The sequence below is a fragment of the Trichechus manatus genome, unplaced genomic scaffold, assembly GCF_000243295.1.
Source record: "Trichechus manatus latirostris isolate Lorelei unplaced genomic scaffold, TriManLat1.0 scaffold00091, whole genome shotgun sequence".
NCBI classification, from domain to species: Eukaryota; Metazoa; Chordata; class Mammalia; order Sirenia; family Trichechidae; genus Trichechus; species Trichechus manatus.
In genome coordinates, this window is record NW_004444027.1 from 4,649,370 (window position 1) to 4,665,333 (window position 15,964).

The following is a 15,964-nucleotide window of genomic DNA, read 5'->3' on the forward strand; positions in this document are numbered from 1 at the left end:
GGGGCTGCATTTTCTGAAGTCACAGCCCCAGAAGAGAGCCTGACACCAGCATGCAGTGGCAATGAAGATAGAAGACCAAACTAGCCGGCCTCCTCTCCTGGCATGAAGGGAACTTGGGGGGCCACTTTGGAGAAGTCATCCATCTGTCTTGGGGCCCAGATGACTATTATTTCTTCCACCTTCTGGACCAGCTTCCTCTACTCCCCAGGAGACTTGCTGGGAGTAGAATTCAGATTGTGGATGTAGAATACCTTCAGTTGCTGAAATTGGTGCTGCATCCTTTCTTGAGCCCTTTCAAACATGCCTTCAGCCACCTGCCGGTCCACACCTCTTCTGATGACATCTTTCATTCTCTCACAGGCTTTTTTGCCAGTGATCTGAGCTGCCTCTGGCAAAAATGATAGCCACAGTCATACTATAGCAAGGACTTCCTTAGAAATCTTGAGCATTAGGGGAAAATGTATACATATATGTATATATGCATTTCCACAGTAGTAGAAGTAGTTTTAATAATAAAATAATGAAAATAATGCCAAAAATAACCCTTAACATTTAGATAATAACTATCATGCAGAAAATCTAATGACTGAATTACGCAGAAGTTTACAAAATCCCTGCCTCCCATGATTGTCTGCCAAAATGAGAAGAAGCTGGGAAGTGAGTTTACAAATACTTAAAAAAAAAAAGAATGAGAAATGGATAATGGGTTTTATAGTTTAATTAACTGAGATGCAGCATGGAGAAGAGAAGCAAGATATCTAGATAAGCTTTGACAAAACGAACTGGAAAACAAGCAGATAAAAATGGTTCATTAATTACCTCTCCCCACACCCTTGCAATTATCTGGTTTCTACTTAAAGAATAAGAGTGTTACAGGGAGACTTAGGATGCAGGAGGACAAATACTTTGAGGGGAATCTTCAGAAAAGGACACTAAAGGAATTGACAGAATGATCCAGAGAAATGGAAATATTTTCCCCATGAGCCAATACCTTCATAACAGGACTTCAGGTCGTTCTGAACTGAGATGCTGAGAGACTCATAGATCCTTCTCTTCTTTCTGAGGATGTGTCCCTCCAGGCCTCCCAGGATGGCGCTTATCTGAGAACCCATGTTAACAAAAGGTCACTTGTGACAACTCCTTCAATATAAGCAGGTTAGGTGTTCCTATATGTGACAACCATTTCCTCCTGTCTTATATTATGGCTGGTTGTTCACACACTGTCTCCACAACTAGGCTACAAGCTTCTCATAGGCAGGAAGTTCGTCTTAAGCATCTTTATGTCTCAAAGTGGTACCCACAGTGGCTGGCACCTATACACAACTCAATAATTGTTTGCTGAGTTTAACCTGGGCATGTCAGGGCAGCCTTTAATGTGATTGTCCTGGAAACAGGCCCTCCTGGGTGGTGGGGAATAAGCAATTCCTCTAGTGTTGCCATATGAATGGGGTGGGGTCTAGAAGAAAGTGAGTCACAGACAAGAGTTGTGAGCACTCAAAACTAAACAGTGACCTGCAAAGGTGGTGCTTTACTTCTGTAAGCCTCCCTACTTTGGATAACACGTCATAATACTGGCAAAATGATAGCTAGGTTAGTGGAAGTGTTACAAGTTGTTTCAAATTTAAGCACTTGGCTGCTAACCCAATGGTCAGTTGTTCGAACCCACAAACAGCTCCATGGGAAAAAGACCTGGCGATCTGCTCCTATAAAGATTTCAGCCTAGAAAACCCTATGGGGCAATTCTACTCTGTCACATGGGGTCGCTAGGAGTTGGACTTGACTCAATGGCACACAACAGTGACAAGGATTCTTGAAAGAGTTTCTTGGAAACTGAGTCTACTTTATAATCTTGGCATTTACTATCAATTATTTCACTGTGGAACAAAGTTACATAGGTGTAACTTTGCTACACCTCTTTAGCAATCTTAGGCTTGCTTCTCTCTCCTCCACCTCATTGTTTTTCATTTGACAGCTCCTCCTATGAGGTAGTTTCAGAGCCTGGACACTCCAGGGGAACAAGCAAGGAGAGATAAACTCCAAAATCCTTCTGGGAAAAAAAGCTACTACCCCACCATGCTGCCCTCTTCCATTCATAAGGAACATACCTCCTGGATCAGGAAATTTTTTTTGCAGCTATCATATTTCCAGCCATTTCTAATCCCAATTTCTGTCATTTTCTCCTGCAGAGAGTGCTTAAAAGCATCTATATGAGGCATCAGAGCTGAACCAGTGGCCTTCCCAGTCCTACAGAAAAAAGTAAACTGCTAAGAGACAACAATGACTATTGTGGGGCTAAAACAAACATGAAACTAGCTGGTGTTCTTTTCATTCATTTTTAAGCAAAAACAAGGGGGAGAGCACTAACAGTTATCAAATTCTTATAATATGCCCAGCACTGTGACTGGGCCCTTGACATAAAAACCTATGAAGTCAGTATGATGATCCCATTTTACAGATGAGAAAACTGAGGTTCAGAAAAGATTACAGATGTGTCCAGGGTCACACAGCTAGTGTGTGGCAGAGCCGGGCTTTGAACTGGTCTGTTTAACCTCAAAATTCACAGTCTTTCCACTGTCAAGGTGTTTCCACTTGAAGGTATGGGACTTGAACTACACTTTAAAAGATAGGTAAGATTTAGGGAAGTGAAAAGGAAGAGTTATTTCCCCATGGAGACAACACAGTGAGTGAAGTTTCAGAATATCCCAGGAGTAAAAAGGAGGAGTTGTAGAGGAGACACCATAGGTTTTAAATCTCAGCTCTTTACTTACAAGCTAACTGACAATAGAAAAAAGTTGTATAATTCCTCTGAATCTCAGTGTTTTAATATGTTAAAAAAAAAAAAAAAACAAAAACAGAAGTCACTGCATAGGACTACTAGGAGGATTAGATAAAATAATGCATGCGAAGTATCTGGTACAGTGCCTGGTACATCACGGTTGTTCTTGCCTACGCATCAAGCTGGCTAAAGCAGAGGGCTCCCACCAGGCAATATAATAGTGCAGGGAAAGATTGGAAAAGGTAGGTTGGAAGCAAGTGGAATGTCTTGAATGCTATTCTGAGGAATTTGAAATGTATCCTACAGACTTGTAAACAGGGGTGGTGGGATGGGTATAGGTGGAATGGCATGATCCAAAATGTGTTTAAAGAAGCTATCAAGAAGGTGACAGTGGGAAAAGGGGGCAGTGAGTAAGACAGAAGCAAAGGTAGGAGAATGATTTAAAAAGCAACAGGTGGTTGGCCATGTGAAATGCCAGTGGTGAAAGAAAAGGGAGACGGGATGGGCTGCTGCATTTAGGGATTAGGAGATTTTGTTTCTGTTGATGGAAAAAGGAATTGGAGATCAAGGAAGGAGGGGAGGCACCAAGAAGGGACATTTCCAACCCCGTCCCCATGCCATCTTTGTGAGCATGCAGTGTGTGAAAGACATGCACAGAGTCATCATTGAGCCACTTTTCCTTTTCACATTCAGGGAAAGTTCTAAAGGCCATATGTTTGCTTAACTCCACTCTCTCCAACCAAAATACCCTGTCCTGGGCTTAGATCCATAAGAAAATTTATCCCCTGCTGCATGTATGAGATATTTGAAAAATAATGGGAAGTATAACATTAGTCCGAAAGCAACATCTAACTCTGTACTCTAGGTCACCATGAGAAATTTTTAAGTAAACCAAACCAAGAAGGCTTTTGTGTTTTGCCAAAGATTAAGCTTTCCTCCTCACATTGCAAGCTACTGTTTACACTTTCAGATCCAAAGTACAAATTCTTAAAAATGTAACTCTGGCCCAACATTCTCCAAATATTTGTTCACGAAGGAGCAAGATGAAAGATCCTTTACCTAAAAATGCCTCCAAAAACGGGGTCAATCTGCTCATAAATAGGCTGAGTGATGGCTTCATTCAGATCTATTCTTGCGAGAGTCCTGGAGGCATAGATGCCATTTTTCAGGCAAACAGCTTTCAGAGTCTGGTGAAAACCTTGGTTTCCTTTACTTCTCTAGATAATTAAACAATAAATTAATAGAGTTAGTAGGCATTAACTAGAATGTCACAGGATCAGAACTGCATTGCTTTCAACGAAAGGCTGTTACCAAGAATCACGGGAAAAGGTAGAGACAATATGATCTTTAAACATATTACTAAGCTAGACAGGGAGGACAGCAGTCACTCCTCCAAGATGGCTGAGTGCCTGTGCCCTGGGCTTCCAAAGCACTCTGTGCTCACTTTGATCACAACCTTTCTCATGCAGTTTTGTATTTGTCTGTTTACTCATCAGGCTGCCATACTAGGCCATCAGCCCACTGAGATCAGGGACAATGTTCCATCCATCTTTATGTACTCAACGTCCGGCAATGGCAATATGTAGCACTCAATAAATATGTGTTGAGTGATCAATTATTGAATGAATGAATGACAATGTGTTACAACCCTACCATGAGTCTATGTCTCAGATTTCTCAAGGGTAGTCCAAATTTCATATACTTTTGTTAAATATGTAATGAAATACTATTTGATTTTTGTATCTTTGTAAGATTTTTCCAAGGGAAATAAATTCACAAATCAGAAGAAAAAAATATTTTAAAGCTAGAGCTATGTGGTTGTTGTTAGGTGCCGTCAAGTCAATTTTGACTCATGGCAACCCCATGTGACAGAGTGGAACTGCCCCATACAGTTTTCTTGGTTGTAATCTTTATGGAGGCAGATCACCAGTTCTTTTCTCCCATGGAGCCACTGGGTGGGTTCAAACTACCAACCTTTTGGTTAGCAGCAAGCACTTAACCATTTGTGCCACCAGAGCTCCTTTAGAGCTATAAAGCCAAACCAAACTCATTGCCGTCAAGTTGATTCCAACTCAAAGTGACACTGTAGGACAGAGGAGAACTGTCCCATAGGGTTTCCAAAGAGCAGCTGGTAGATTCAAACTGCTGACCTTTTGGTTAGCAGCCAAACTCTTAACCGCTGTGCCACCAGGGCTCCCATTTAGAGATATGAGATATTAATAAATTTTAGTCAGATAGCGATCCTTAGTAAGGCAAATAAAAATACATTTTCACTGACCAAAATTTCAGTAGAGAGCTTTGTGCTCATTAATCAATGATACATGTTTTAAGGAAGTGTGTTTTAAGTGAATGATTTCATTGCATGATACAATTGGTGTCATACCATATATATAATTTCATATTCTGCTCTTTTTACTTAATATTACAACATGAGCATTTCCCCCCACTTTATTGTAAATACTTTCAAAGATCATTTTAATAAACAAATAATATAGTATCATATAGGTGTATCATAATTAATTTAACCATCCTCTTATTATTATACAGGTTATTTTGCTATGTTAAGTAGCAATATGATATTAATATATAAACGTTTGCCCAAATTTCTGATCACAAAGGAAAGTTGTAAGATAGGAACATCCTGAGCATGTTTGTAGTCACAGAGAATGAAGCCATTAAAGGGCTGATGAGAGAGGGTACAATTAATGGATGACGTCCTAGTGAAGGCCTGAAGACAGCTGATATTGCTCCTTCCTTTCACAAAAAAAATGTCTCAAAGGAATAATTCCTACTTCATGCCTTCACCTTCTCAGCACCACTCACTCATTACCTTCTTATGATCTAGGTTCTTCTGCCATTGTACAGAGATAGTTCTCTCCAGGGTCACTTAGTTGTCTACTGTCACAAAAAAAATTGCCCCAAACTTAGTGGTTTAAAACAACAGTAAACATTTATTATATCTCAGTTTCAGTGGGTCAGGAATTTGGATATGACTTGGTTGGCCTGTTCTGGCTCAAAGTTTCTTCTGAGGTTCAGTCAGATGTCAGCTGGGGTTATAGTCATCTGAATGGAGCAGGAGGCTCTGCTTCCAAGTCAGCTCACTGCATGGTTGGCCAGTTGGTGAATTACTAGTGGGAGGCCAGCTCCTCTCCTCACGGGCATCTCCACAGAGCTGCTTGACTTCAGCACACAGAGGCTGACTTCCCCTGAGCAAGTGATCCAAGGGGGCCAAGATCTGAGCCTCAATGATTCTTTACAACTTAGCCTCAGAAGTCATATACCTCTGTAGCACTCTGTTGGTCACAGAGACAAACCCTGATTCATTATGGAAGGAAACTCCACACAGGCGTGGATACCGGGAGGTAAGATCATTGGGGGTTATCTTAGAGGCTATCGTAGTCATCAGTGAATAATCTCAATGGCAAAATTCAATAGCCTTTCTTCATCTTAATTTTCTTTCACTTCTTGGAGCATCTGATAAACTCCTTCTTAACAGATTTTCCTCCCGTGGTTTTCATGATATTATTCAATTTTCTTCTCCTACTACTTCTTAGACTAGTCCTTCTCTATCCCTTTCTTTGAATTCCCTTTATTCTTCTGCTCCCAAACTGTGGCCTTTTTATCAGGTTGTTTTATATTACCATCCATTGCTCTACTCCTTCACAATACCATTCACTCCTGTAGATCTGACTATCAATTCCTACGCAGGTGACTGTCAAATCTAGACTTTCAGCCCCGCCTCCCTCTAGGGCTTGAGTTCCTCATTTCCATCATTTATTAGATATTCCACCAGGATTAAAAATTAAATACTTAACCTCCAATACTTAACATATTACTCCCCCCCCCCCCAGAGATTAGCTCATCACTGTGGCAATGGCGTGAGGGTGATGTCTGACCTCCTCTAACTTCACAAGAGGGAAGGAGAATCAGGGTCAACAGCCCAAGACTGAATTCTATGAGGTGGAGGTCAGACATGCCTCCTTTGTGCACCATCCTTACCAATTCTGACACCAACCCTCCCTCTCACGGCACTCTCTGCTTCTCTGCCGGGTTCGATAATTCATTGTAATGGCCACACAGAGCTCACAGACACTACTCATGAATATGGGGTTTATTAGGGAAGTAACAGGTTACAGTTCAGGTTCAGGAACACTCAGGATACAGTTCTTCCATCAGGACAGCCTCTTTCCAGCTGTGCCCACAGGCACACCTCTCTCTGGCCTCTCACTTCTGCCCTGCTTGGGCAAGTGTTACAAAGCTTTTTTAGCTCTGCCGGTAAGTGCCCCCAGGTACCCTACTCCACCAATAAGCCTTGGCCCGAAGGCACTTAGGTTTCTCACTCCGTGGGCCAGAAAGCCTTCTGTGCCATCTCCTGCTGGTCTCTCCTGCCGTTGTTTCTCTGCCACTGCTTCTCGCTATCTTCAGTGTTACAGTGCTCTCTTTCTCTCTCTCTCTCTGTCTCTCTCTCGGTCTCCTGGTTCCAGGAGCTTCTCAACACAGGGATTCCAGGTTCAAAGGACATGTTCCGCTCTTGGCTCTTCTTCCTTGGTGGTGGTGAGATCCTCCTCTGCTCTGGAATTGGCTCTCTTTTAAGCCTAATGGGATGGTAAAATGGACCAATCCCCTTGGTGGGCCATGATTACCTTATTTGCATAGTCCCACCCAATCACTTGGGTGGGAGTTACAAGACCATGGCAAGAAGGCCACACAAAAGCAATCCATTGCACCACACTCACTCTCATCACCTTATTTCCTTATTATTATTATTATTTAATTCATGAGATCTCCTTTCAGGTACAAATTCTTCCCAGTAGTCTTTATCTCCTTGTTCTCCTACATCCCCACATCTGAACTACTGATAATTCTGATTGAGAGTTTCTTCATATTTCCTCTCCAAGCCACTTTATCCTTTCTATTCCATCTGCCATGACCTTTGTTCAGGCTCTAACCGGTCTATCTGTGTCCAATCTTTTCCCACTTCAGGAGCACATTAATCTTCCCAGTGCATACCTCTGATAAAGCCGTTCGTTGCTTGAAACTTCAATAAGTTCAAACTCTTTGACCTGCTCTAAGGTGCCCAACAAGCTGACCCTTTCCAGCCTAACACCTCCAGAACCCTGCAATATGTTCTTTAAGCTACAGTTACACAGACTGATCTACTTGCTGGCTCCCAAATGTGTTTTGTACTTTCTCACTTGGAATGCTTCCCTCTGTCCACCATTCTTTTGTCTATAGAAATATCACTGATCTTTCAGGGCTGGGCACAAATATCACCCTCTCCAGAAGGTTTATTTGATTGTCCTCTAGTATGCTTTCCCAACATCTAACACAAGGCTAAGCTATTTGGTGCCAGGCATTCTCTCAGTTTCAGGGATTGACTTAGAAATAAGCATGTGACCCACATAGAGCCAATGAAACACGAAGAAGGTTTGCTGTTCCTTCACTTGTATGAGAAAGCTACCAGAAATAATCATCCCTCTCTTCCTTGATACCAGTGGTTCTCAACCAGGAACATTTTTGTTATGACTGTGGGGTAGGGGTGATGCTGTGTTAGTGGCATCTAGTGAGTAGAGACCAGAGATACTGATAAACATCCTACAATGCAGGACAGCCCCTCACAATAAAAGAATTATCCAATCTAAAATGTCAATGGTGCTGAGTTTGGAAAACCCCTGCTCTAGAGCTTGTGGTGCACAGATGTGAATCCAAGAACAGCTACAGCCATTTCACCATCATGAGGGAAGCAGCCTGAGAATGAAGCCTCTGCATAGAGGAGAGCAAGAGGGTTGCAGATAAGGAAGGCCAGAGCCACTGGCGTAAGCTGATCTCCCAGGCCCACTTTTCCTCTGGACCTCCTGTCCTGTTACGATTTAGTCTGGCATGCATTAGAGATTCTTTGATTTGCAGCCAGAAGATTCCAACCTGCCACAGCCCCCACCAGAATGGTCTCTGAACATTTGGAGTACTTTTTGGCTCTCTTATGGTCGTCACCACATGCTACCTTTTATTACAGTTCTCTGCGTTTTGTCTCATCTCCTCTCAGTAGGGACTGTCTTTGGGTCATTTTTCTAATCACCCTTGAACCTAATAATAATAGCAGTTGACTTTTATTAAACATTCTATGTTCTGAGTGCCTTGGTCAAGCATGGGGCTGTATCTTTGCATACATTATTTCAATTAACCTTCACAAAAACCCTATGACAGCAGTACAACGATTGTCCTCATTTTACTGATCAGGAACCTGAGGCAGAAAGAGGTCACAAAGTTGGTTAATGAGGAAAACAAAATTCAAACCAGAGCACATGCCCTTTACAGAGGGACACACTGTCTCTGAGGACCAATGCCTTGTATGAAATATTTCTTATTACATGAAGAAACAAATGAATATACCAAATTTACTACTCTTATGGGAGTTACAAATGTTAAATGATGCAACCAGTTGGCAGTTACCATCACCACCACCACCCAGTTGCAGACGTCAGCAAATATCACAGGTTTTCCCTGGAAAGTGTCACTCACCACCAGGCATCCGCTGAGGATCCGTCGGTAGGAAGTCCTGGCATTTCTGACCCCTTCCTCCAGAGGCTGCTCTATGTGGGCAAAGCACTGGTCGATGATCTTCTCCAGCAGCTGTATCTTCTCTTCCACGAATCTCCGCAGGTAACTCATGTGCAAGTATTCATTCTAGGGGCAAGGGCCATAGGGAGCATCAGGCAACCCCCTCCCTAAAGGCACCTTGTCCTCAAACTTTACTTCCTTTAAGCTTGTCACCAACACAAGATTTAGCTTGAGATAATCACCCCAGATGACTGCTCCTTATTGTCCCAACTCTGGCACCACTAAGTGCACAAGCCTATTTAGGTTTTGTGGGATTTGGGAACAGAACAAATAATATGCCTCCTGCAATTTATTTTTGGTGTATAATTCATCAGGCTATTTGGGGAAGTAACTATCCAAATAAAAATTCAATTGCCATTAAAATTGTGATTTTTTCAATGACATTTGATTCAACAAACGTTAAATGAGCTTTGACTTTGTGCAAAACAGTTTTTGAGGATAGCATTTCTCAAACTTTAATATGCATACTAATCACCTAAGGATCTCGTTAAAATCTGAAGGCCTGAGATTCTACATTTCTAACAGGCCCTCCAGTGATACCAATATTTGGGTCTGGGTCATACTTTGAATAGCAAATCTGCAGGACCACAAAAATAAACACATAGTCCCTGATTTCAAAGAATACAGTCTAGTCGGGAGGGAAGCATGTATTCAAATAATACAAGGGAGTGGCCATTAGGGCAGTTTAACCTCTAGGTTCCAAACTGGGAACTCACAGTGTCATTCCCCTAGGTGAGAATCTTGGCTGACTCCACACTGTCTGCAGCAGGTAGAAGCCACATGCCTTAGCTCAGCTCTTAAGGTCCATCATCTTTTTCTTCTTCTAGTTACCATTTAGTCGATACCAACTCCTAGCAACCCCATGTTTGTCAGAGGAGAACTGTGCTTCATAGGGTTTTCAGTGGCTGATTTTTCCAAAGTAGATTAACAGCCCTTTCTTCCAAGACACCTCTGGGTGGACTCGAACATTCAGCCTTTCGTCTAGCAGCTGAGCACTTAACTGTTTTCACCACCCAAACCAAAAAAAACTCATTGCCGTCAAGTCAATTCTGACTCATAGTGACCCTATAGAACAGAGCAGAACTACCACATAGGGTTTCCAAGGCTGTAATCTTTACAGACGCAGACTGCCATACCTCTCACCTGCAGAGCAGCTGGTGGGTTCATACCACTGACATTTTGGTTAGCAGCTGAGTGTTTAACCACTGCACAACCAGGGCTCCTTTGGCACCACCGAAGGTCTCCTAAATCTACTTCTCCAGCACCACTGTCTCTCCATTGGCTCGACACATCCTCCCAGGTAGCTGCCCCTGAACTTGTTACCATTCCTCAAACACGCCATCTCTTCTGTGACCCCATGTCTTTGCATATATATTCCCACCTTCTCATTGTTCAAGACAAAGCTCAAAAATCACTTCTCCTGTAATGCTTTCCTCAACTCCCCCCAGGCAGAATTGGGCTCTCTTTCCTGTGCACCTATGGCATTTGTACATTCCTGCATTACAGCATTCATCCTGCTATGTTATGTCTATCTGATTACCTATGTCTCCTTCACTGGACTATGAACTTGCTGAAGGGACAGACTGTGGTATTCGTGTTTATTATTCCAGGGCTTGGCACAAAGAGTCAGTCAATAAGCATTTGCTGAGTGCCTAAGTGGCACAGAGAAACTGCCAGATAATCTAGGCTTTAACTTCTATTCCAAATTTTGTGACAGAAATATTTCTGGAATACATGTATGACTTTATACAGATGACTTAACTTCTCCAGAACTCAATTGCATCATCTTTAAAGTAAGTAAATTGAGCTAAATGATCTTGAAAACAACCTCCAACTCTAAAATTCTGTGAGTCTCAGAGTTTATGAGCTTTAGAGTTTGGGTCTTAGAGTTTAAGAGGTTTAGAGTTTATGGAGACTATTTAGCTTTAGGAGCACCCTGAGGATTTTCATAGTTTTTACCATTAAGAGTTACATAAGCCATAATTTTTTTTTCCCAGAGTGGTCTTTAGATTCTTTTGAATATGTGCTGTCACTGGTGACCAAAATGAAATAAGAAAGAAATCATGAAAACAAAATCTATGGGCAAGATTCTCACAATAGCCCACTCTCAATAAATCCCTGTTGAAAAAACAAAAGAACTATAAGAAAGAGATGGGCTGGGAATAAAAGAGTAATGAGAAAGGGAAAGGCTGGTACCTAGTGGAAGAAGTGCAGGACTTACTCAAGACTGAGATGTCACAATAGACTTCCTATTGATTCTTAAAAATAATGACTATATCCTTGCTCTTTTAAAATCACCAACTACTCAAACTCTAAATTTTTGGTTTGAGTCACCATCTTAAAAAATGATAAATCACAAACTTTTTAGGTTTGATTTTCTAGAATTCAAAGTAACTGACAAGATTCTTGCCTTCCAACTTCCCATCAAAGAGCTAAGACTAAGACCAAAATGTGGGGCCAAGGAATTCTGAGGGAAGTTGCTGGCAACTCCCTTTAGATGGCTATCATAGAGGTACCAATCAGCCTTCTCCTCTGTATTTTCTATTGCCTGGAGTCTGCTGCAAGGATGGGACTGAGCCCTGGCCACAGGCTGTACCTCCAAGTCAGCAGAGAATAGTATGTGGGGCAGGCGTTTTCATGTTTGATTGCAAAATGCTTTGTCCTTGTGTTTGTAAAATAAACCAACCGCATCTGACTGGTTTTCCATCAGCACTTCCGAAAGCAATCTTTTGCTGGGCAGTGAGGCAAATTTCATCCTGAAGGAACTTTTTCAGGAAGTTAGAAGGTCAAACCCTTCCCCAATACTTCAGAGGACCTAGCCTAATGAAAAAATGTCTGATTCCAGGAGGTTTTTTTTTTTTTTTTTCCACAGAACCAAGCTAAAACAAGATGTAAGAAACGTGATGAAAAAGACAGAGTGAAGTTTGTTTTTCAAGTCTCTTTTATGGGGAATTTTATAAATGTGGACATTTGACCTGTGGTGTCACTAGGGTTGGTGTCACCCAATGCAGTCACTCATGTTGTCACCCCCCATGCTTATTACCATAATATTGTAGCTAAAATAGCAGAAGTTTTGACAAACTTAGCAACTATAAAAACACTGACAGCAATGAAAACAACAGCATGTGCTTATAGCACCTGCAGATGAACCCACATGATTTGAAACATCACTGTAATTGGGTAATAATGACAGCTCTGACCAAAGTACATGAGAAGGTTCAAAAGTAAATTAGCATAGAATTTAAGCCTTGTAGGTATACTGATACATGTAATCTGGGCTTGTGAAAAAGTTGTTTTGTTGTTTTAACTACAGGGATTTTTTTATAAAATTAATAAACTTTTGCTGAAAGACTGCACAAAAATTTTATAGACAATCATTTTGGTGTCACCCCTTCTGACAGTGTGACCTGGTACAGTCCACACCCCCTGCACCCTGCCCCCAAGTGATTCCACTGCATTTGACCATCTACAGTTGGTGTTGCTTACTTTTCACACTAAAGTCAGGTCTTGATTATCTGCCTCTCCTTAGTAGCCCACAGGGTCATCCTAGGTTCACTTTCCCACATTCTCAGGGTCAGTCCTTAAAAATCTCAGAGAACTCTGCTGTTTTGCTTTCTCTGCCCTTTCCCTGTTGCAGCGTTACAAGAAATTAGCCAACTTGGTTGTGCAAATCTGATGGGGGAAAGCAAAGTTGGAAGGAAGTTGACATGGTTGGTGATTGATAATAGCAACCATTTTTTCTCCAAAAAACTCTCCAAGGCGTCTTAGAGGATCTCTAGCAGTTAATCCCTCTTATTTTACGGTTTAAAAAAAAAAAACTATCCATCAAAGAGATACATTTGCCCACTAGTACAAGAAAAGTAATTTTTAACTGGTCATCAGAAGGCCTGGATTCTAGACTGTGACAATAAATATCTAAACTCTTAGCTGAAAGTCTGTCCTTGCTTCCTCCCTCTCTCATTATTTTGCTTTTGTGGCTCTGAGTTTGAGCTTCTGACAGCACCAGGACACAAAGGAACTCCACAGACAGATGAAACCTCTCAAGCTTGTGTATATAAACGTGCCTCTCCAGGATAATCAGGAACTCTCTGTATTCCACTAGAAGCAAGTGAAATCATTCCTGCCATCATTTAAACACACTTCATCTTTTTAAAGTCTCAGGGGAGATGGAAAATAGCCAGACTATTCTTACATTTTCCTCTTACCCTATCTGTCCCAGGTAAAATATCACTCCTTTCTCTTTTACTCAAATTTATAATTTTTAGCCCTCTAATTAACTTTGTTATCTTCTTTAAACTCTCTAAGCTTGATATATTCCTTTGATATGAAAAGAAAAAATAACCCAAGTTAATATCTAACTTGGTAAAAGGGAGTGGCCTGCCCAGGCTGGGAGGGAGAGAAAAGGCAACCCAGGTGTCTTCCATACCGGCAGATTGTCCGTGGAGTTGAAACTGTCTGTGAGGAGCAGTAAGCCAAAGGCTTCAGTAACATACTTGGTCACCATCCTCCTCTTCTTGTCCAAGAGCTGTTTCCTGATATACTCTCTCAACCTGGGGATTTCTGGAATTCACAGACAGCACAAACATTTTGAAAAGGCCAGAAATTTGTAGTAAATAGAATTCATAAAAATTGAAAGATTAGGATGACAGTCTGGATTAACTATAGTTGAGGTCATATGTGGGCTGGATACCCACTAACCCGACCTTTCCGAAGGATATTTTTTCCATGTCTAGGATCAACAACAATAAGTGGTAGATCAGCAATGCTGAATATTAACTTTATTTAGCTGTATAAAACAAACTATGTAGAAAAGTACAGATTGATTTAAAAAAAAAACTGGCTTTTACCAGCTCTTCGATCCTTCTGCATTTTTCTATCTGTATCAAATAACCCTTAACACCAAATTAGCCCATGCTTACTATGAAGCCCTGGTGGCCAGTGGTTAAGAGCTATGGCTGCTAACCAAAAGGTTGGCGGTTCAAATCCACCAGCCACTTCTTGGAAACTCTATGGGGCAGTTCTACCCTGTCCTATAGGGTTGCTATGAGTTGGAATTGACTCGACGACAACGGGTTTGGTTTTTGTTTTTTTCTTTTTGCTGTAGAAAGGAATAAGAACCTCCAATAAGTGGGATTCCAAATTAGAAATTTATCTTAGTCCTAGCCCTTTGTCAGGAGAAGATAATAGATGTCATCCTACTTTTTTCCCTACTATTTTTGTTAATGGCAATGTTTCTGCTATTCCTTGCATATGCCACACTGATTTTCTTTTATACCTTTGTTTGGGGACATTTCACACTTTCTGCCTTTTAACCTTCTCTCAAACACATAAATAATCAGTTGCTGTCAAGTTGATTCTGACTCACGGTGACCCAATGTGTATCAGAGTAGAACTCTGCTCCACAGAGTTGTCAATGGCTGATTTTTCGGCAGTAGCTCAAAAGGCCTTTCTTCCAAGGTTCCTCTAGGTGGACTCAAACCTCTAACCTTTAGGTTAGCAGCCTAGTATGTTAACCATTTGCACCACCCAGGGATAAAGCAACTGGTTCTCACACGCAAACACATCTAGTAAAATGTATGTGCATTTTAAGCTCAGATCAAAGTCAAGCTCAGATCCTGCCCAGTCATCCAGTTTTCACGAAGTATTTGAGCCACACAGATCTCTAGATTCTCTGGCTTTCTATTGCACTTATAGTCAGCACATTTCACTAAGTCTAATTTTTACTTTAATTTTTGTGCATGGGTTAATATTAGTTCCTCATCTACATTTTAAGTTGTCTGAAGAAACGGGCCATGTTGTCTACTTTTCCCCCCTCACAGAAAAGGATACAATAGATACTCAGTCAACACTTTTGATACTCTTAGTTGGGTGAGTGAGGAATCTCAAGCCAAAACTAAGGATGCCTTGACCTTAACCAACCCATGGAAAGATTTAAAGAAGAGAGGAACTGTATTCTCCGGCACCACAACACTGAAGAGAGAGAAAAAATTATTTGCTAATAGATATAGAAACTGACAAGCTGAAAGTGTGGCACAAAAAGCTCTAGAGAAAGAAATTTGGAGTGCCAAGTTTAGTCTTAGGAAATTTAGTGATTGAGATAAAGAATATAAATTACCAGTTTCCTCCTCAGTGAGGAGAGCCTGCTGCCAGTACTCCTGGGCGCTGACTGTGTACACCAGATCTGAGGTTTCTAGAACCTTGGAGTCAGCCGGCAGTTTTCTCTAAAGTGAGAGAGGCACAAGGGGAACAGAATAACTCAACTGTGGAAAAGGAAACAGTGAGCAGGCCTCACAAGAGCCTTTAGCAAATTTCAGCTCATTCGCTTCAGTTCTACAAGAGCCCCATAGGTACAGACAATATTCTGTAGGTGGGGTGTTTCCATCTGTCCACTCTTAACAAGGTCAGAAGTTGTGAAGAAAGTGCAGAGAAACTGATCTCTTTGAAGTTAAAAATATCAATTCCAGAAGGAAATGTATAGAGAAATAGTTTTTAAAAATCGGTTGCCATTGAGTTGATTAAGAGTCATAGTGATCCTATAAAAGTGTACTTAAATGTTCAAAGGGGAAAAAT

At 41.3% G+C, this 15,964-nt stretch overlaps 1 protein-coding gene across 1 annotated transcript in view; it reads right to left on the minus strand.

Moving 5' to 3' along the window:
- Positions 1 to 15,964, minus strand: part of NUGGC (nuclear GTPase, germinal center associated) — a 61,400-nt gene that overhangs the window by 13,685 nt on the left and 31,751 nt on the right. Inside the window, exons 11-17 of the mRNA XM_004382185.3 lie at positions 15,510 to 15,615; positions 13,821 to 13,954; positions 9,296 to 9,460; positions 3,836 to 3,993; positions 2,106 to 2,244; positions 992 to 1,100; positions 252 to 388 (exon numbers count right to left, since the gene is read on the minus strand). Coding sequence (XP_004382242.1) covers positions 252 to 388; positions 992 to 1,100; positions 2,106 to 2,244; positions 3,836 to 3,993; positions 9,296 to 9,460; positions 13,821 to 13,954; positions 15,510 to 15,615 — 948 coding nt within the window. The remainder of the gene's footprint in view (positions 1 to 251; positions 389 to 991; positions 1,101 to 2,105; positions 2,245 to 3,835; positions 3,994 to 9,295; positions 9,461 to 13,820; positions 13,955 to 15,509; positions 15,616 to 15,964) is intronic.